Genomic DNA, 23176 nt, shown 5'->3' on the forward strand with positions numbered 1-23176 from the left:
CATTACAGCCTTGTCTTCAAACTGAACTTTCAACAAACAGAGAAATCTACAAACACCCCAGGCCTGCAACTAAAGAGAAATTGACCTCCGAGAAAATGCAACAGGTTTACTGTGAACCCTGAAACCCTACCTCACTTCAAACCACTTGCCCTTTTTCCTCTATCTGTCGTGTGTGTGTGTGTGTGTGTGTGTGTGTGTGTGTGTGTGTGTGTGTGTACACTTGAGTGGGTGCGGTTGTGAAAATTTCGGGAGAAGACATATTGCGCAATAAATAATTAATCTTCTGTTTTCAACCTACAAGAAAATCTGTCGCTGTCTGTTTATTTGTCAAATAAAATACAAAGGGGTTAAAACCCTAATGACAAAAACACTTGCTGCGGTCAGGTGGGAGTTGAACATTGGCGACCACCCACACCCCTCACCATGTGGCCGTAACTTTGTACGTAAATCACAAAAGTCTGCATGCAGGTGCAGCAAGTAATTAGAAAGGCAAATGGTACGTTGGCATTATTGCAAGAGGGATGGAGTATAAAAGCTGAGTGTTTCCAGCATCCGGAGTATTTTGCTCATATAAAAACAGGAAGTCTTGCTACAACTGTAGGAGGCATTGGTGATCAAATCAGCCATGATCGGATTGAATGGCAGAGCGAGCTGGAGGGGCCGAATGGCCTACGCCTGCTCCTCTTTCTTATGTTCTTTAATTCTGTTTTAGGAATATAGAATATAACAAAGACACTATTGTCAGCTTATCGTCAATTAGATACTTCCTCAGTCTATCCCATACTGTAGTATCTGTATGACAATGAGAGGCAGCCAGCATTGGCTTAGCTGATGTGATTCAATCTAAGAAATCTCATGGAAAATGGAAAGTGGAACTTCCAATGATGTAGCTTATTTGACCTTTTAGAATGCTTTTGATACTGTTCCATAAAAAAGACTTGTAATTAAACTAAAAGCCCTTGGAATCCAAAGTAGAAAATGGATATTTCTGTTTAAGGAAAGGAAGAGTAACTATATGAACAATAATGACAGTTTGGGAGCTGGTGTTGAGTGGGGTCCCACGATAGTTGGTGCTGGGACCCTCTTCTAATCTAAATTCATGACCTGATATTGAAACCGCAATACAACTTTCACATTTGCTGACAGCAATAAAGCGGGAAGAGCAACAGAGTCCAGAGTATACAGCAGAAGATTTGTAGGACTTATTGGTTTTGCAATGAAGCAAACTAACAAATTAAGTATAACACTAATGTTGTAAAGTATTAACTGATGGTCAAAAATGTGCTTTGTTTGGATACAGTAAATGGAATTGAATTATCAGAAGGAGATTAGAAAGGGTCCTGAGAAGAATAATAGATACACACTGGCGAAGCAATTTTTTTAAAATAAGTAATAGAATGCTGGCATGTATAGGCAGAACAGCGAAATCATCAGAGGTTATGCTAAGGGTTTGAAATGCACTAATATGACCATGCTTGCAGAACTCTTCTGTTCTGGTCACTATGCCTCAAAAATATACATACATGGGGCAGCGTGCAGAGACGAGCAGTATGTTGAATCCCAAATGTAAAAGAGATGAGTTATTAGAAAATATTAGATGTACAAAACAAATATCCAGAAAGAAGGCAGTTAAGGATGGACCCTACTCGATGTAAATGAAGTCAGCCAAAAGTATTACTGAAACATAAACCTGAAAAGTAGGACCGGAGGGCATAAATTTAAATGTGTGAATTTAGAATGGATATTGGGAAGACTACTTATTCAAAGGTGATAAGTGTGTGTAGTAATCTGCCAGAGACAAAGCATGCCTATTATGTTCAAAATGTACCTAAATTCTACAAGAGCTAGGGTGTTGCTGAAGGAATGAGCTTAATGAGGTGAAATAGCCTTTTGTCAGCCTTTACTTTCGTTATACTGTTGTCTGTAAGCAGGCAATGGGAATTGTAAATGCTGGAATTTCAGCTGGTTGCCCCCAAGAATTGTGGGGCTCTTTGAAAGTGCATTGTTGAATGCATAGCATTAGTAAATGCAGTCAATTGTAATATCATAAACTTCTGCAGGATTGCATTTCTTCAGGTTGCAAATCACAATGAAGAACTTGTTATATTTTGAACAGGTATGTAATAATATCAGGGACTTATAACCAGGAGAAACATACATTTAAAAATGTTTTATCTGGCTGTGTTCATGGGGATCAAAAGTGAAAAAGAGTGAAACAGTTTTTCCTCTTAACATTGTTACCCAATTTGTCCCAGAAAATCAATGATGGAAATCTAATCCATTTTGTTCTCCTCTGTTATCTCTAACCTATTGATATCACTATTACATAATATTGATCAGCGAATAGATGACAACAGTAATAAGAGGACTGATCTCCAGTGCTGAATAGATAGAAATGTTTTGTGGTAATTAAATATTTTGCATTGGTGTAATAGAAAGCATTATTAGGAAACAAAATTAGGATAAATATATGTGTATGTATATGTATATAGTGTGTTTTTAATAAGACAAAGCAAGCTGAAAATACAAGTAGTGTTTCCTAAAATAGTAACCATAAAATGAGGGGTTAAACATAGATTATACAGTGTTACATATCAATGTTCAAACATTATTAAACATTACTTTTGTAGCAATTATCTCAGTCTAGAATAACTGATTCAAAGTTCATTATTTAATATGGTATAGCAACCTAGAGCAATATGTTGAAGGTGCCACAAGTACTTTAAAAGTTTGCGTTAAGTGTAATATACATTTTTATCCAAATTCTTAGTTATTCTCTGCAGTTCAATCCCTGTACATTTTACATCTTTAGATCAAATTAATAGTAGTATTGAGAAGGATATTGTAGTTATGTGTTGAACATGTGTGGTAGCCAAGTTGGTCAGATTTTTAAAATAAATTCAAAGTAGCTCGTGTTTCAGTGAATGTCAAATGGTCAGCAAACTCTGTGCAAAATAATGCCTATTCCTGTCAGCAATATTTAGATTTGTTTATTTAATAGCAGCGCCTGATGGACAAAACCTATACTGTGGGGGAAACAAATCAGGTTTTCCACGTTGCCATTCAAAGCAAGAAGGAAATGTGTAAAATAGTTTGCATTATTTTAATATATAACTTCAGGCTAATGCTGCTAAAGGAACAGCCACTCCAATAAATAATAATTGAATTTGGGAAACTGTTGAAACAAGTGATTTGTCATTATATAAAAAAAAAAGTGTAAAGTTGAAAAGCATGTTGTAGAAATGTCCCATTAAAAGCTATGTAAACATATAAGAAGGTGACATTTTCTAGCAGCACCCGCCTGATGAGCTACAAAAATCACTCGGTTCAGTCAGTGTTTACTATTTCCATGTGTTCTGGCTATTATAAAATAAGTTGATCTCTCATGGCATTATACATAGGGAGTCGAGACCAAAGGCCAGTGGAGGTGGGAAACAGGACCCTGGTCTGGTTTTGGGTCTGAAACCTGCCTCCTCTGGGAAGTTTTTTCAAATTGCATTTTTCAAGTGGGAAAGCCATTAATTGTTACGGAGTCAGGTTTCTTGCCCTCTTAGAGCCAGTGAGATTGAAAATGGCAGTGGGTCCGATCAAATGTGAGGCTCATGTATAGTTCCACAGCAGCCATCACTGAGGCTTCTGGTTGTCCTGAGGGAGAGACCTGCCAAGGGGAAGTGAGACCTCACAGGGGAGCTGGAGGCCTGGCACTCGAGCTAGGTCAGACCCTCGCTTCATTGATGCTGACCTGGATCTAATGCTGGAGGCCATAAGGGAAAGGAGGGAGGTCCTCTTCCCGGAGGGTGGCAGGAGGAGGCCATCTCGTCGTGCAGCAGGAGCACCTCTCTATTCAGTGTTATCCCCCTCCGCTCGCTCTTCCTCCTCTTCTCTTACCTCCTGCTCCTCTCCCGATGAACTATCTCCTTCCAGGGCTTCACTATCCTCAATGTCCACACCTCTGGAGGGCCATGTTTTGGAGAGCGCAGCAGACCACCATAATGACTGACACTCATGCAGGAAGGCATTGGCAGGAGCCACCCAACCGATCCAGGGCACTGGAATCGCATTTTCAGAAACCCAATGGCCTGCTCAATTACAAGGCAACTCTCTCTCCACACGCGCACATGTGTATTGATGTTTCTTTTTTGATTTGCACTATCGTGCATTTTTTTTTGAAGAGTAAGCAAGTGGCCTTTCTGCAGACACTTGTCACTGATGCTCTTGATGTGGCAGCAAAGGGTTGAAATTCAGTAACTCAAGTGACTTGGTTGTCAGCTTTTCCTGCTTTTGCTATAGTGAAAGACTTGCTTTACACAACCAAAATCAGAAGTTTTGTATGTAGGGAATCATGTAAACCTGCATTGTTTCTCTTCATGCCACAATATGTTGGAGTGCCAGCACACTTATTATTTACTTTGGTTTACTTGATCTTATCTGTTTTGCAAAAAATACTTTAATGAAGTTACATTTTAATTATGCTATGTTTTTAAAGAATAACTGTCTATCTTGATCCATCAGTCCAGCAGAAGTTCTCAGCATAACACTGTCTAAAAGGATGGCAATACTTTGCAGACTCACCCCAACAGGCTACATGACCTTGTAAAGAAGGAAGGCTGGTGCAGTCAAAATCCTTTTTGGAGATACTGGTTTAGATGTTAGCAAAGATGTGATTTGCATTGGAGTTAACCTATGCCACAAATAGTATTGTTTAATATCATTACTGTCTACAAATATTTTTAAATTTAACCTTTGATGATTTTTTGTGTTTTATGCAAGATTGTTGTAGTAACTCTTTTTTCCTGCAGATTACTGATTATCCATAATGTTGCATCTCTGGGCATGCAGTAAAAATTAAAGATACATGATGTGAATGTTTAAAAATAGCTCTTGTGTAATTAATTGCAAGTGATCTTCCTACTGTGATATTTTTCTCCCCTCGCCCCATTTTCTAAAAGTAGGACTTCAGAATTTTACTGAAGCTTACCTTGAAGTCCAGTTTTTTTTTAAACATACTGGGCTTAATCTGTGTCTGTTTACACCAGTGATTTTTGAAGCTTTTCCGTGCGAGGGCCCTCACAAATATTAATACAGTCCAGCGATTCTTTGTCCAAGCTTCCAAAAAACAGAATCTACTACCCAAAATAAATAGTGCTATTGTTACAGAACTTTATTGGTATACAAAAATGATGTACTCAAGTCAATAAATCCCCCAAAAAAACAGAATTCTAATAAACTTGGGAATCCCCATGGAAATTCTTTGGGGAACCTCTTGCATCTAAGTACCCCAATTCGTAAACCCATGCTTCATACATTTAACAGCTGAACCCCAGGTCGATAACAAAGTCTGTATATGATTACTAACCATAGATTCACTTGTCACCTGAGATTCTGGAGTGAAAGCAGGAGCTAGACCAGGGAAAAACAAAAGATTCTTGAAGATTGGCTGATATATTGTACAAAACAAGAGAGGACTGATTGATTGCAAGGTCCCTGGGTGTTCCACAATTGGTATATGAGGCAATGTTAGAAAAAAAGCCCAGGTTTGAAGAGGAGGTATAGACTGTAAAAGTTAGGTTTGGAGATGAGGGTAAAAGCTTTTTTATTTATTCATTCTCAGGAAATGGACATTGCTAGCAAGTCCAGCATTTATTGCCCATCCCTAATTGCCCTTGTGAAGGTGATGGTGAGGTGTTGTCTTGACAACTGAGTAGCTTGCTAGGCCAGTTTAGAGGGCAATTAAGAGTCAACCACTTTGCTGTGGGTCTTGAGTTGCATACAAGTCAGACCGGGTAAGAACAGTAGATTTCCTTCCCTAATGGACATTAGTGAACCAGATGAGTTTTTGTGACAATCCAGTAGTTTCATGGTCACTAGCTTTTTATTCCAGATTTATTTAGTTAGCTGAATTTAAATTTCCCAGCTGCCATTAATGGGATTTGAACTCCTATCTTTGGATTACTAGTCCAGTTTCATAATCACTATGCTACCATTCCCTATCTAGGAGATGAGCTGAATTCCTGTGGCAGTCAAAAGATATAGGTAAGCTGAGTGAGTTTGTGTTCATTCATGAGATCTATGTTGATTTTCACCAAAAACCCAAATAACTCTTTTTCTACCGCATGCCTTCTAGGAAGGTACTCGGGCTGTTGTTATCTTCTTGGTTTACCATGCAAACTCTTACTAAATCATAGGACCATCAGGCTTGCACTTTGTAGCATTTTTGGTGCTCCAAACCTTCTGGGAAAAGTCAGCAGGGAGATAGCATCTTCCTTGATTGAGGGCCATTCAGATTTTATAAGCTGTTCAGGGATGGACATATGTATGTAGTATCCTAACACATCTGTTTTGAAGAAACTGATAGTAGAAAAAAAAACAAAGGAAAGTAACCACAGAATTGTACAGGGGACACTGGCTGGACAGCTCGAGATTTATCCTTTGACAGGAGTTGGGATGTCAGGCCAGATGAAGTGATGGAACAAGGTCTTGGAGATAATTAGAGATGTGGGTGAGGACCTAGAAGTCGTTTGGAGGGGGGTGAAGATTTGTAGAACTCTTGTGTAAGAGAGGACATGTGTAGCAGCATTGACTTCTCAGCCTGTCTTCCTATTCATTTTGCCCTGCTGGAACTATTCTGCATATTTTCTTACATAAAAAAGTTATTTATTTTTCTATGTAATTTAGAAACACTCTTTGTAAGACAGGGCAGATTGGATTTTAGAAATTCTTGTTGAGCCTTGTGGTAGAAGTCTTTTGGGGTTAGAATTGAAGGATACTGTATAATGTAATCGTGTATGATATTAGGAGGCAATGTGGTTTCTTAAGTACATTTTCTAAAGGGACAATGACCCTGCAGGTTTTCTAACACTTTATGTATGCTGAATGAACCACTTGAATATAGGTTTAGACAAGGTGCACATTTCATGAGGGAGAAAATTGTTTTATCTTTCATTAATTTCGGTCTTGTAAGGTTTAGTTGTATTTATTCAGATTGTTTGTCTGCATTGTGAGCACCATGTCACATAACTATTCATGTTCTCTAATTTTGTATTGCCATCAGTTTTCATCTTGTAGAGCAAAAACCCATTAATACTGTAGAAGTTGTGTTCAAATTTCACTCGTTGTCCTTTAACATTTCCCCAAGTGTAGTTATTTTTGATAGAGTAGCCGAGTTTCCTCACCTTGGCCTGTCATCCCTCAGCTGCTCGGTCCCGGCCTTGCCGCTCCCTGCCCAGAGATGTGGTGGTGGGGAGCGAGGGGTGATGGGGCAATGCGGAAAATTAGCGGGTGGGTGGAGGTGGCGAGGCTGGGAGTGGCAGGGGGAAAGCAGTGAGGCGGGGTGCGAGCGACGAGTGCGGGAGGGAGCAGGGTATTGGAGGGAATGGAGGGTTGCTGGGGGTGGTTAGAGGTGGTGATCGCAGCCATTGAGGGGGTTTGGGTTTAATTTGTTTTGTGTCAAATTGAGCAGTGCCATCTTTATTACTGGCAGCTGCCTGAGATGTAACAGACAATGATGTTTCAGTCGATGAAGCTGCATTTGCTCATGTACCAGCACTGTGCCACCTAGTGGTTGCGTGGTCAGCAAACACAGCCTTTATTCCATAGGCTTCAACTTTGCCTATCAGCCTGTTATGTAGCACTTTATCAAATGCCTTTTGGAAGTCCATGTACATCACATCAACCCTCTCTGTCTTTTAACACTCATGTATCAAATAGAGATAATATCAGTGGGCAACCACAAATGCAATTTGTTTCTTCCAATCCTCGTCTAAAAACTGTGGTGCAGCTGTGATTTTATTACTACTGAAAACAGCACAATATATCATTTAAAATGGCTAGTTGTCTAACATGCCTAAACTAATTTTAAAGGACTTGGAAGTCAGCCTTTTCAAGAGGCTGTTGATGCATTTTTAGGCTGGTGAAAATGACAAATCACTCATGCTGAAAAAATTTGGTTTCATGGTGCTTCTGAATTATTGAAAATAAAGTTTATAGTCTGGTGGAACATGTTAAAAAACACCATTGTTCTGCTCAATACTTCAAAATGTATTGCTGAATGCATAAACAAAATCTAACATTTTAAATCTCTGGTTCAAAGACTCCTCCCTGGAATTAGTCATTTTAGGTACACAGGTTGAATCTGATTGTTAAAGCCCAATGGGCACTGAATTTTTAAAAGTTCCAGCGAGTGGTGACCTGACAACAGCACTAAATGAGTGGTGAATCTTTCAGGAGGCAAACCAACTACATAAAAATCATTGAAACTACAAGAATTGAGTGAGAAGGTTGTGGGAGGAAAAGGCAAATTGAAGGTGCAAGAAGTTTAAAAGGCTCATAACATTGGCAAGATGAGTGGTAAGGCTGAGGACTTGAAGAGTTTTAGAAACCAGCAAAAGATTGCCACAAAAATGGTAGAGAAAATAGAATACAAAAATAAACTAGCAAGAAATATAAAACAGAATGTGGAGCTTCTATAAGTATGTAAAAAGGAAGAGAGCAGCAAAAGTAAACATGACTCCTTTTAGAGGCTGAGACAGAGGAAATTATAATGGGAATACGAAATAGCAGCGTTAGAAAAATAATTTGTATCTGACTTCACAGTAGATGACACAAGAACCATTACAGAAATAGTGAGGAACCAAAAGTTTAATGAGTGAGGAATGTAAAGTAATTAACATTAGTGTAAGAAATTGCTGTCTAATGACCTTGTAAAATTTTCAGAAATTAATTGGCTATAGAAATAACCCACTCTCTCTCCCTTAAGAAAGATTGTATATAGAGCATTGTGTATACAGCATTGATGAGGCCACACCTGGAATATTGTGTGTAATTTTGGTCCCGTTGCCTGAGGAAGGATATACTTGCCAGAGGGATTGCAGCAGAGGTTCACCAAACTGACTCCTGGGATGATGGGATTGTTCTTTGAGGAGAGATTGAGGAAACTGGGCCTGTGTTCTCTGGAGTTTAGAAGAATGAGAGGTGATCTCATAGAAACTTACAAAATTCTTAAAGGGATAGACAGGGTAGACGCAGAAAGGATGTTTCCCCTGGCTGTGGGGTCTAGAACCAGGGGGCACAATTTCAGAATAAAGGGCAAGCCATTTAGGACTGAGATGAGGAGGAACTACTTTACTCAGCGTGGTGAATCTTTGGAATTCTCTGCCCCAGGAGGGTGGTTAAAGCTCAGTCAATAAGTAAGTTCAAGACAGAGATTGATAGATTTCTAGTTACTAGTAATCAAGGGATATGTGGATAGTGCGGGAATATGGCGTTGAGGTAGACGATCAGCCATGATCTAGAATGAGGGACCAGACTGAAAGGGCTGAATGGCTTACTCCTGCTCCCAAGTTCCTATGATTCTATAGCAGCCTTCCAGAGCTAACAGCATAGGCCTGTTATCTCCGCCAAGAACATAACTCTAGGCACAGACATTTGTGTAGGCATTCCTGGAATTGATAAGATGGGACTTATTTAGAGATACAGCACTGAAACAGGCCCTTCGGCCCACCGAGTCTGTGCCGACCATCAACCACCCATTTATATTAATCCTATACTAATTCCATATTCCTACCACATCCCCATCTGTCCCTATATTTCCCTATCACCTACCTATACTAGGGGCAATTTATAATGGCCAATTTACCTATCAACCTGCAAGTCTTTGGCATGTGGGAGGAAACCGGAGCACCTGGAGAAAACCCACACAGACACAGGGAGAACTTGCAAACTCCACACAGGCAGTACCCAGAATTGAACCCGGGTCCCTGGAGCTGTGAGGCTGCGGTGCTAACCACTGCGCCACTGTGCCGCCCACATATCTAAAACAAGCTTTCTGGAAGAAGATAGCAAGATGTCCGTTCAAGGGATAAGTGAGGAAGTGATCAAGGGGCTGGAATATGGTGGGGTGGGGGGGGGGGCGGTGATCTACTTTGATGAGTCCCCTGGCAATTGGACAATTGAGTCGGAAGATGTAATTGAATGAGTGATTGGCATATGATATCTACCAGCCCCTAGAGATAAGGTAGGTAAACAGGCACCTGGGAAGTGAAAATTATATCGGACAGAGGCAAGGGCCAAAGGAGAAAAGATCATTACCGCTAGCTACATAAATCAAAACACCTCGCCTCTTCCATCTGCGCATTCGATCTGGGATCGGTATATTGTCCGCTTATTCTGTTGTATTTGAACTATGGTTCTGTCACTTCTCAATAAACTACTTTAAAACACTTGTAATTCCAACTCTTGAGCAATGTGACCCTTATCAAATCTTACATTTTGAAAGAAAAAGTACTGGAGAAATTAATGGGACGAAAAGCTGACAAATTCCCTGAAACTGGTGGACTATATTTTATGGTTCTAAAAGAGGTGGCTGCAGAGCTACTGGATGCACTGTTTGTGATCTTCTAAGATTCCCTAGATTCTGAAATGATCCCAGTGGATTGGAAGGCAGCAACTGTAACATCTCTATTCAAGAAAGGAGGGAGAGAAAACCAGGAAGTACATGCCAGTTAGTCTGTCATTAGTATTTGGAAAAATGCTGGAATTCATTATTAAGGAAGTGGTAATGACACTTAGAAAATCATAATTTGATTAGGCAGAGTCAATGTGGTTTTATGAAGGGCAAATCATGTTTGACAAATTTATTCCTTTTTTGAGGATGTAACTAGCATGACATAATGGGGAACTAGTGGATGTAGAATATTTGGATTTTCAAAAGGCATTTGATTAGGTGTCAAACAGTAGGTTGTTGCACAGGATAGTGCCTCATGGGCTTGGAGGTAATGGCATGGATGGAGAATTGGTTAGAGGACAGAAAACAGCGTAGGAATAAACTGATCTTTTTCAGGTGCTGGGAAGATCAGTGCTGGGGCCTCAGCTGTTTACAATCCATGTTAATGACTTAGCTGAAAGGACTGAGTGTAATGCATCTAAGTTTGTTGATGATACAAAGCTAGGTGGGAAAGTAAGCTGTGAGGTGGACATAGTCTGAAAAGGGATATAGATAGGTTAAGTGACTGGGTAAGAAGGTAACAGATGGAATATAATGTGTGGAAATGTGAAGTTATTTACTTTGGTTGTAAGCATAGAAAAACAGAATATTTTAAAATGGTGAGAAACTATTAAATGTTGGTGTTCGGAGGGATTTGGGTAGCCTTATACACAGTATAAAAGGGGGAGTTTTGTGCTCTCCCCCTCAGCGGGTTTGGAGGCGGAGAGAGCATAAAATCGGTTGGGACAGTGGCTGGTGGGCCTCCCTCCACCAAAATTTAGTCTGCGGCAGGAAGGACTGTGAATGGCCTTCCCACCCCACTACCAATTGAGGCCCTTAACCAGGCAATTAAGGATCTCTTCTTGCTGCAGCCATAATTAGCTATGCGAAGGGCAGCCCGGTCACTGAATGGGAAACATGGTACAGAAAGACACTTAGTGCCTGAACGAGGGATCCCACCGACATCAGGAAGGGAGGGGCCCGCTAAGAGCCACCCCCACTGCCCTTGTTGCTGACCACTCTCCGTGATCCCCACCTCACGATACACCTCCCGCCCTGAGATGCCTGAGGCCTAGTTCCAGTGACGCTCCTCGGTGTTCCTCCAGCAGCAGCCACCACCTCTGCAGCGGTGCTGCAGCTACCAGCAGCTGATTGGCTGGCAGCTCTCCAAGGGTGGGACTTCCAGCAACAGGTTCCTTGATCCCGTGGAAAGCCTGATTGGCACTAGGTTCGGCGGGACTTCCAGAGAAGAGGCGACACAAGGATCTCAGTGTTGCTTTTTCCGGACATCAAGACCCCTTCTGCCAGGATAAAATTCCCCCTAAAGTTAACTTGCAGGTACAGCAAGCAATTAGAAAGACAAATTGTATGTTGGCCTTATTGTAAGGGGGTTGAAGTACAACATTAAAGAAGTCTTTCTGTAATTGTACAAGGCTTTGATGAGACCACACCTAGGAGTACAGTGTACAGTTTTGGTCTCTGTACCCAAGAAAGGATACATTTACCTTGGAGGTAGTGCAGCGAAGATTCACTAGATTGATTCCTAGGATGAAAGGGTTGTCATTTGAGGAGAGATTGAGCAAAATGGCCTATACTCTCCTGAGTTTAGCAGAGATAATCTCATTGAAACATATATGATTATGAAAGGGTTTGACAGTGTAGATGCTAAGAAGCTGTTTCCTCTGGCTGGCGAGTCTAGAATTCAGGGTGGTAGTCTCAGGATTAGGGGTGGCCATTTAGGACTGAGATGCGAAATTTCTTCACTTCTTTGAATTAGGAGCAGGAGTAGGCCACTTGTCCCCTCAAACCTGCTGTGCCATTCAACAAGATCATGGATGATCTGATTATAACCTCAACTCTACATTCCCGCCTACCCTCAATAACCTTTCACCCCTTTGCTTATCAAGAATCTATCTACCTCTGCCTTAAAAATATTCAAAGACTCTGCTTCCACCACCTTTTCAGGAAGAGAGTTCCAAAGACTTGTGCTGGCTGTTTGAAAGAGCAATCGCACTTAGGTGCATGTTGCCACTTTTTATCCATAACCCAATAAGTTCCTCATCCTCAAAATACCTGTCTAATTCCTTTTCATAATTATTTATGGAATCAGCTTCCACCACTTTTTCAAGTAGAGCGTTTCAAATCCTGACAGCTTTCTGAATCAGAAAGCTTTCTCCTCATCCCCACCCCCCCCCCTAGATATTTTGCCAGTGACCTTGAATCAATACAGTGTGGTCATTGATCCACCCGCTAGAGCAAATAGTTTTTCTCTATCTACTCTATCCAAACTCTCATCATCTTGAACATGCCTATTAGATCACTTCTTAACTTCTGTTCCAAGGAAAACTGTCTTAAAACTTTTCCTTCCTCTTATAACAGAAGTCTGTCATCCCTGGTAACATCCCGGTAAACCTTCTCTATTAGATCCTTAAATCTTTCCTGAAGTCTACCCAGAATTGCCCACAATACTCCAGCTAAGGCCTAACCAGTGATGTATAAAGTTCTCTCATGATATGTTTGCTTTCATATTCTATTCCTCTATTTACAATCTCAAATTACCCATGTGCTTTTTTATTTTAAAAAATCCTTATTAACTTAAGGATTTGTGTATATGGACACCATTTTCTCATTTGCTGGTGTATATGGACACCTCTGCTGATTTACACTTGTCAAAATTATGCCATTTATGGTATACTTTCCATATTCCTCCCAAATTGCATCACTTTACATTTCTCCGCACTGAAATTCATCTGCCATGCTTTTGCCCATTTCACCAGCCTGTGTCTGTCATCCTTCAGCCAATGATAATAAAATAGCTATATGGGAAAAATTTCTCAATATTGTTTGTTCTTCTATTGATGATCAATCTACGGCCCCGTTGTTACCAGTTCACCAACCAGTGGAAACAATTGTTCATCATTTACAGTGAAAATTTTTCACTATTTTTTGAAAACTCATTTGGTCACAGCTCTCCCATTCCTCACACTTAATCTTTTGGTATTTTCCGTCACTGGGAAAATAAATTTTCAGAGCCTGCATAACTCGATCACGTGTTCCCAGTATCTAGTGAATCTTAGCATACTCTTTTCACAGCTCCAATGCTGCAATTAGTTCCAGAGATGTAGAGGAAAGGATAGCGAAGATGATTCTCGACAGGGGCGCGAGTAACAGGGTAGTTGTTATGGGGGACTTTAACGTTCCAAATATTGACTGGAAATACTATAGTTCGAGTACTTTAGATGGGTCAGTTTTTGTCCAGTGTGTGCAGGAGGGTTTTCTGACACAGTATGTAGACATGCCAACCAGGGGCGATGCCACATTGGATTTGGTACTGGGTAATAAACCCGGCCAGGTGTTAGATTTAGATGTCCTTAAGTTAATAAGGTGAGCACTTTGGTGATAGTGATCACAATTCGGTTAGGTTTACCTTAGCGATGGGCAGGGACAGGTATATACCGCAGGGCAAGAATTATAGCTGGGGGAAAGGAAATTATGATGCGATTAGGCAAGATTTAGGATGCGTAGGATGGGGAAGGAAACTGCAGGGGATGGGCACAATCGAAATGTGGAGCTTATTCAAGGAGCAGCTACTGCGTGTCCTTGATAAGTATGTACCTGTCAGGCAGGGAGGAAGTTGTTGAGCGAGGAAGCCGTGGTTTACTAAAGACGTTGAAGCGCTTGTCAAAAGGAAGAAGAAGGCTTATGTTAGGATGAGACGTGAAGGCTCAGTTAGGGCGCTTGAGAGTTACAAGCTAGCCAGGAAGGATCTAAAGGAAGAGCTAAGAAGAGCAAGGAGAGGACACGAGAAGTCATTGACGGATAGGATCAAGGAAAACCCTAAGGCTTTCTATAGGTATATCAGGAATAAAAGAATGACTAGAGTTAGATTAGGGCCAATCAAGGATAGTAGTGGGAAGTTGTGTGTGGAATCAGAGGAGATAGGGGAAGTGTTAAATGAATATTTTTCGTCAGTATTTACAGTAGAGAAAGAAAATGTTGTCGAGGAGAATACTGAGATTCAGACTACTAGGCTAGATGGGATTGAGGTTCACAAGGAGGAGGTGTTAGCAATTTTGGAAAGTGTGAAAATAGATAAGTCCCCTGGGCTACATGGGATTTATCCTAGGATTCTCTGGGAAGCCAGGGAAGAGATTGCAGAGCCTTTGTCCTTGATCTTTATGTCGTCATTGTCGACAGGAATAGTGCCGGAAGACTGGAGGATAGCAAATGTCCCCTTGTTCAAGAAGGGGAGTAGAGACAGCCCTGGTAATTGTAGACCTGTGAGCCTTACTTCGGTTGTGGGTAAAATGTTGGAAAAGGTTATAAGAGACAGGATTTATAATCATCTTGAAAAGAATAAGTTCATTAGCGATAGTCAGCACGGTTTTGTGACGGGTAGGTCGTGCCTCACAAACCTTATTGAGTTTTTTGAGAAGGTGACCAAACAGGTGGATGAGGGTAAAGCAGTGGATGTGGTGTATATGGATTTCAGTAAGGCGTTTGATAAGGTTCCCCACGGTAGGCTATTGCAGAAAATACGGAAGTATGGGGTTGAAGGTGATTTAGAGCTTTGGATCAGAAATTGGCTAGCTGAAAGAAGACAGAGGGTGGTGGTTGATGGCAAATGTTCATCCTGGAGTTTAGTTACTAGTGGTGTACCGCAAGGATCTGTTTTGGGGCCACTGCTGTTTGTCATTTTTATAAATGACCTGGAAGAGGGTGTAGAAGGGTGGGCTAGTAAATTTGCGGATGACACGAAGGTCGGTGGAGTTGTGGATAGTGCCGAAGGATGTTGTAGGGTACAGAGGGACATAGATAGGCTGCAGAGCTGGGCTGAGAGATGGCAAATGGAGTTTAATGCGGAAAAGTGTGAGGTGATTCACTTTGGAAGGAGTAACAGGAATGCAGAGTACTGGGCTAATGGGAAGATTCTTGGTAGTGTAGATGAACAGAGAGATCTTGGTGTCCAGGTACATAAATCCCTGAAAGTTGCTACCCAGGTTAATAGGGCTGTTAAGAAGGCATATGGTGTGTTAGCTTTTATTAGTAAGGGGATCGAGTTTCGGAGCCACGAGGTCATGCTGCAGCTGTACAAAACTCTGGTGAGACCGCACCTGGAGTATTGCGTGCAGTTCTAGTCACCGCATTATAGGAAGGATGTGGAAGCTTTGGAAAGGGTGCAGAGGAGATTTACTAGGATGTTGCCTGGTATGGAGGGAAGGTCTTACGAGGAAAGGCTGAGGGACTTGAGGTTGTTTTCGTTAGAGAGAAGGAGGAGGAGAGGTGACTTAATAGAGACATATAAGATAATCAGAGGGTTAGATAGGGTGGATAGTGAGAGTCTTTTTCCTCGGATGGTGATGGCAAACACGAGGGGACATAGCTTTAAGTTGAGGGGTGATAGATATAGGACAGATGTCAGAGGTAGTTTCTTTACTCAGAGTAGTAGGGGCGTGGAACGCCCTACCTGCAACAGTAGTAGACTCGCCAACTTTAAGGGCATTTAAGTGGTCATTGGATAGACATATGGATGAAAATGGAATAGTGTAGGTCAGATGGTTTCACAGGTCGGCGCAACATCGAGGGCCCAAGGGCCTGTACTGCGCTGTAATGTTCTAATTTGTTTTGTTAAAAATGAGTATTGTCATGCTAGACCCCCACCTGCCAAGAATGAGGCCTATTAATTTCACTATATGGACATTAAATTTCAAACTGTTGAAGTGAAGAAAGGACTTGTTTAAAAATTCACCAGGCCCTTGGCTGGAAAAATATTTTTGCATACTAACAGCCAGTGCTTGGAAGGACAAAGGGGCTATTCCCTGATCCAATTTAACCCACAATGAACTATGTGCACCAGGTATTGTGTGTAAGGAGAGACATTCCAGGATCGGCCATGACAAGAAAATCCACAAACAGACATGGTCAGACGAGCTAGTCACATGACTAACCGGATTGGCAACATGGGTTTTTCTGAATTGTACAGTTTGAACTGAGAAAGACTGTTTGCTCCTGGAGTGAGAAGACCTCTCCTGTATGCTCCCATCTCTTTCACAAGCCTCTGGACCCACTGAGGATACATGAACTTCGAGAGAAAAGTCTCCTACATCAAACAAGCTTTAAGAAGAATACTGGGCCCCAACAAAAAGCAAGACCTACCTACAATCAAGGACTTTACAGTGAGCTCGAAGAAGAGTAACCAAAATCAGCTTCAGATATTGTCTCAAACCTTTCCACTTTATTTCTTCTCTTTTCTGTCTCTATCTGCATGTGTGTATCGCATATGCGTGCTAGCATGGACGTGTTGCGTATCCATAGGCGTTTAACCGATAAGTTGAATAAATTTCAACCTTTTTTCTTCAAACCCAAGAAAGCATGTTTGGCTAGTTACTTTGCCTTATAATTGGAAGTTAGTGAACAAGGATTCACTAAAGGGGGAGCTAAAAACAGTGTTTTAAAAATTAAACCCTGTTACAATAAGACAAGGTGAAGGCTGAGAGGGAACCCTAGACACCTTTCTCACCTGGCCGTAACAGTATTTATTCAAGAAAATTTGGGAGCCATTATTTGAAAATATGTAAATGGTTGACTGCTATGTAGTTCTGAGTAATTGATCCTGAACAAAAAATATTGCACGTGTATTTTGTCAATTTAGGTTTTGTGCAGCTCCTCTAAGCAAACTAAAACATCATAGGAAGTTGATGGTAATTAATTGATGAAAGGTATGCATATGTCTCTGAATGTACGGCATTCCAAGGAACATAGTAGTAGGTATGGCTATTGGTTGCAGTGCTAGATTTTCCTACCCTGTTCGGACAATATTTTGTGGAAGCAATAAGTATTAACCGAATTTCTTTTATATATTTGTGTTTTTTGTACAGTTATATCGCTTGCTTTTAGTTAGTGACATTGTTGCTAAATTTTGTACAGCATGTACTACCTCAAAATGGCCACAAGATGGTAGAAGTTGTCTTAGAATTTTTCTTCTGCTGTTATTGGATACTGTAATTTTAAATTTTGTTTATTAACCTGCATTGTTAAATATATTCTGACAAAAAAAAGAGAAAAAAAGAACAAGCTATGAAGTTTGACATTGTTCTCCAGACAGGATAACATTATAGATTCCACCTCTTCCTACAAAGAGTGCAATGAACAAGAGGCACCTGAACTGAAACAGGGTAAGTTAAATTTAAATTGGTATTGGGATGCTGCATTTAATTTTTTTAAATGTTTTTATAACATTTGGGAGTACCCTTTGTGACTTGAATTAACAAGTTTTCATAATTATAAATAAGATCAAGGAAATTATTTTAGTTTTGCCTAAAATAAAAGCAAAATACTGCGGATGCTGGAAATCTGAAATAAAAACAAAAAATGCTGGAATCACTCAGCAGGTCTGGCAGCATCTGTGGAAAGAGAAGCAGAGTTAACGTTTCGGGTCAGTGACCCTTCTTCGGAACTGTTCCGAAGAAGGGTCACTGACCCGAAACGTTAACTCTGCTTCTCTTTCCACAGATGCTGCCAGACCTGCTGAGTGATTCCAGCATTTCTTGTTTTTATTTTAGTTTTGCCTAAAGTTTGACTTCTTGATTACCTGTTTTATTTCTATGAAAATGGATGTCAAACATTAATATAATAACTCTTTGCTATTAAATTATTCCAGTTATCAAAATTGGGCTGATGATTCAACTGTTACTGGAATGGCCATTTTGTTTATATCGAAACATGAAATATTTCTGGTGTCAAAAATTGTACAAAACGCATAGGTTAATGAACACTAGAGGGTGCCATTTTACAGGCATTTCTTTAGTGTTGTATCCTTTTCATAAATTATGCTGTAGATTCCATTCCAGTGTTCCCTTCTGATTCCTGATTTTGTTTCATTATAAACTGTAATTTGTTGAACCTTAACAAATGAAGAAATAAGCAATTTTGCATTGATTAATTCTATGCAAAAATAAAAGGAATTTTCCTGTGCCCATTTAAACAGGAGTATGGCAAAATATACCCCTCGTGTCCAGAAACACAAGTAAACTTCTGTTGGAAAAGGCAGGATACCTTGTCAGTGTTATGCAGATAGCATTTTAGCTGTTTGGATAGGGTGTCAGCATTTGCTTACAAAAATCAGTGTTTACTGGCCAACCTCTCCGGATAGTCATTCCTACAAGAGTCCTGCTGCTACTAGAAGGGATCCTGGCTGCTGCATACTGTAGATGAATGCTTGTAAAGATAGACACCTTCCATTTGCAGCAAGACTCTGGTAGAGGTAGTGCTTAGGAACAGGAGGAAATGGATGCCATTGAAGGATAAAGGGAAAGAAAGGGGAATAGATGGCAAAATAGTGGTTTGTGCTATTATACATTAGTAATTTACATCATGTTAAATAATTGATAGACCATGTCAAACACATCTTTAAAGAAATGAAAAGTTTTGTGCTTGATCTTTTACATGTGCCTTTCAACTGACATATACACTTACTCTAGCTGTTTAATTATGCATTTTTGTTCCCTTGCATATCAACAGAAAAGCCTGTGAAGTATATGGTTTCTGGCTACAGGTAGTAGAAAAATCATCAATATCACTAACGTGATGGTTGATACAGTTGACATTATCGCAAGTTAAGCATAGTTAGCTGCAGTTCCTCTTTAACTTGTTTACGCTATTGCCGCATTGTGGCATTTGAAATGTAAATGCCACAGGTCAAAAATAGTGCTGCAGCAGTTACTCTCTTTAAACGTTCTCAACAGTAAAGATTTGAAACTTGTTATCCTTAATTTAGTGATTCAGCACTATTGATTCATATAAATTATATGAAAATTATTTTAGAAGAATCCAAAGTGTTAAAAGTATTTGGTGCAGTGTTTCAAATTGCTCTTGCATTTTATCAGCTTTAACGATCTGAAATGCACAACAATAAAGTTGCTTTAGTGACACCTACAACACTGGCACCTACCCGGCAATGTGGAAAATTGCCCAGGTATGTTCCATGCACAAAAAGCAGGACAAGTCTGACCTGGCCAATTACTGCCCTATCGGTCTACTCTCAATCATCAGCAAAAAGATGGCAGAGGTCATTGACAGTGCTATCAAGCAGCACCGGTTAAGCAATAACCTGTTCAGTGATACTCAGTTTGGGTTCCACTGGGGCCACTCAGCTCCTGACCTCATTACAGCCTTGGTCCAAACATGGCTAAAAGAGCTGAACTCCAGAGGTGAGGTGAGGTGAGAGTGACTGCCCTTGACATCAAGGCAGCATTTGACCAAGTGTAGCATCAAGCAGCCCTAGCAAAACTGGAGTCAATTGGAATTGGGGAAAACTCTCCACTGGTTGGAGTCATACCTCACACAAAGGAAGATGGTTGTAGTTGTTAAACAGGCAGATGTCTATTCATCAAAATGAGGAAACCGTTGACATTGTCTGATCCACAACTGTTTTATTGTCAATTCATAGTTCAGTCCAAATATCAGTTCCCACTCTTCCCTTCTGGACTAACTCTCTGTCCAGAGACAACTCCCCAACCAAGTGAAAACCCAACCCTTAAATTCAAAACTATAATGAGCATCACCTGCTCTCTATTAACACTGAAATGAGTCCTGTTTAATTAAAAGGACCAGCATTTTCAATATTGTCAGTAGTTGTTGGAGGTCAGTCATCTCAGTCCCAGGATATTACTGCAGGAGTTCCTCAGAGTAGCGTCCTAGACCCAACCATCTTCAGCTGCTTCATCGATGACCTTCCTTCCATCATAAGGTCAGAAGTGGGGATGTTCGCTGATTGCACTATGTTCAGCACCATTTGTGACTCCTCAAATACTGAAGCAGCCCGTGTCCATATGCAGCAAGATCTGGACAAATTCCAGGCTTGGGCAGATAAGTGGCAAGTTACATTCCTGCCACGCAAGTGCCAGGCATCTGGAGGGGAGGGTGAGTTGTGAGGAGGATGCAGAGAGGCTTCAGGGTGATTTGGACAAGTTTAGTTTAGTTTAGAGATACAGCACTGAAACAGGCCCTTCGGCCCAACGAGTCTGTGCCGACCATCAACCACCCATTTATACTAATCCTACACTAATCCCAAATTCCTACCACATCCCGACCTGTCCCTATATTTCCCTACCACCTACCTATACTAGGGGCAATTTATAATGGCCAATTTACCTACCAACCTGCAAGTCTTTTGGCTTGTGGGAGGAAACCGGAGCACTCGGAGAAAACCCACGCAGACACAGGGAGAACTTGCAAACTCCACACAAGCAGTACCCAGAATTGAACCCGGGTCGCTGGAGCTGTGAGGCTGCGGTGCTAACCACTGCGCCACTGTGCCGCCCATAAGTTGAGTGAGGGGCTAATGCATGGCAGATGCAATATAATGTGGATAAATGTGAGGTTATCCACTTTGGTAGCGAAAACAGGAAGGCAGATTATTATCTGAACGGCTATAAACTGAGGGAGGGGAATATGCAGCGAGACCTGGGTGTTCTCTTACACCAGTCACTGAAGGTATGCATGCAGGTACAACAGGTGGTAAAAAAGGCAATTGGTATGTTGGCCTTCATAGCGAGAGGATTCGAGTACAGGAGCAGGAATGTCTTGCTTGCAATTATACAGGGCCTTGGTGAGGTCACACCTGGAATATTGTGTGCAGTTTTGGTCTCCTTATCTGAGGAAGGATGTTCTTGCTACAGAGGGAGCCAGCAAAGGTTTACCAGACTGATTCCTGGGATGGTGGGACTGATGTATGAGGAGAGATTGAGTCGGTTAGGATTATATTCGCTGGAGTTCAGAAGAGTGAGGGGGGAATCTCATAGAAACCTATAAAATTCTAACAGGACTTGAAAGGGTAGAGGTAGGAAGGATGTTCCCTATAGTGGGGGAGTCCAGAACCAGGGGTCATAGTCTAAGAATACGGGGTAAACCTTTCAGGACTGAGATGAGGAGAAATTTCTTCACCCAGAGATTGGTGAGCCTGTGGATTCGCTACCGCAGAAAACAGTTGAGGCCAAAACATTGTATATTTTCAAGAAAGAGTTAGATATAGCTCTTGAGTCTAAAGAGATCAAAGGGTATGGGGCGAAAGCGGGAACAGGCTACTGAGTTGGATGATCAGCCATGACCATTATGAATGGCGGAGCAGGCTCGAAGGGCCGAATGGCCTACTCCTGCTCCTATTTTCTGCATTTCTATCTCGAGAGAGAATCCAACCATCTCCCCTTGACGTTCAATGGCATTACCATCGCTAAATCCCCCACTATCAACATCCTGGGGTCACCATTGACCAGAAACTGAACTGGACCAGCCTCAAATGCTGTGATTGCAAGAGCAGGTCAGAGGCTGGGGATTCTGCGGCAAGTAACTCACCTGGCTCCCCAGTGCCATCTACAAGGCACAAGTCAGGAGTGTGATGGAATACGATCCACTTGCCTGGATGGGTGCAGCTCCAACAACACTCAAGAAGCTCGACATCATCCAGGACAAAGCAGCCTGCTTGATTGGCACTCCATCTACCACTTCCAACATTCACTCCCTCCACCACTGACGCAGTGTGTGCCATCTCCAAGATGCACTGCAGCAACTTACTGAGGCTCCTTAGACAGCACCTTCCAAATCCATGACCTCTACCAGCTATAAGGACAAGGGCAGCAGATGCGTGGAAACACCACCACCTGCAAGTTCCCCTCCAAGCCACGCACCATCCTGACTTGGAATTATATCACCATTCCTTCACTGTCGCTGGGTCAAAATCCTGGAACTCCCTTCCTAACAGCACTGTGGGTGTACCTACCCCACATGGACTGCAGCGGTTCAAGAAGGCAGCTCACCATCACCTTCTTAAGGGCAATTAGGAATGAGCAGTAAATGCTGGAATAGCCAGTGAAGCCCACATCCCCCGAATGAATATAAAAAACCTTGCCAAGCTTTCTATGCTGTGGAGATTTAGTTAGTCTGTGAAGGTTTGTTCTGTATTCGGCATCTTGCACTGCATGGGCAGAGGCGAAGGCTTTTTTAAAATTGACATCCAGAAAAGTAGCAGCCCTGAATATCAAATTGGAGATAACCAATGTCTTTCTGGGTACGGTAACTACTGGAATCTAAACCCTCACCCTAGTTCAGTGACTAAATGTTGTGAATGTATTCTTACTTAAGCCAAGACAATTCGGCATATTTAAAATATAAAACAAAACTCAAAATCAGCAAAAATCTATGTAGCCCTTTCATTTGATTCCTTTCTATCCACCACATAGTTTGCACAACTGTAGTTGTCGCAGGTTTATGTCCTGAGCGAAATAACCAAAAGTTAAAGCTCCCTGACAAACTGAAAGGTCTCTTTTGAGCCAAGCTCAAGTTTAATAAGCTAACATTATATCTGTTCTACCCTAATAAAATACATTCCGCAGATGACCTTTCTACATGCCCAAAAGGACTGGTAATATATTGTAATATTGATAATTTAGTCTCCTTGCTACCAAAAAGGGAGTAGTTAATGTACGCAGAAAGGCATTGGTTATCTCCAATTTGATATTCAAGGCTGCTACTCTTCTGGATGTCAATTTTAAAAATGCCTTCGCCTCTGCCCATGCAGTAACGGATGCCGAATTTTCAAGATGGCAGCCATTATTGTAAGGGGTGGCATTGTATTAAAGCATTCAAGGCTTCATTGTAGCTAGATTAAAATTGAAATATATACCTGTGATGTAAAGGATA

At 41.3% G+C, this 23176-nt stretch overlaps 1 protein-coding gene across 3 annotated transcripts in view; it reads left to right on the top strand.

The window, feature by feature from the left end:
• Positions 1 to 23176, top strand: part of LOC137369272 (caspase activity and apoptosis inhibitor 1) — a 47499-nt gene that overhangs the window by 17302 nt on the left and 7021 nt on the right. For all 3 annotated transcript variants that reach the window (XM_068030249.1, XM_068030250.1, XM_068030251.1), the window contains exon 5: positions 17582 to 17655. In XM_068030249.1, the coding sequence (XP_067886350.1) occupies positions 17582 to 17655 (74 nt within the window). The remainder of the gene's footprint in view (positions 1 to 17581; positions 17656 to 23176) is intronic.

Source organism: Heterodontus francisci, chromosome 4 (genome assembly GCF_036365525.1).
Source record: "Heterodontus francisci isolate sHetFra1 chromosome 4, sHetFra1.hap1, whole genome shotgun sequence".
Taxonomy (NCBI): Eukaryota; Metazoa; Chordata; class Chondrichthyes; order Heterodontiformes; family Heterodontidae; genus Heterodontus; species Heterodontus francisci.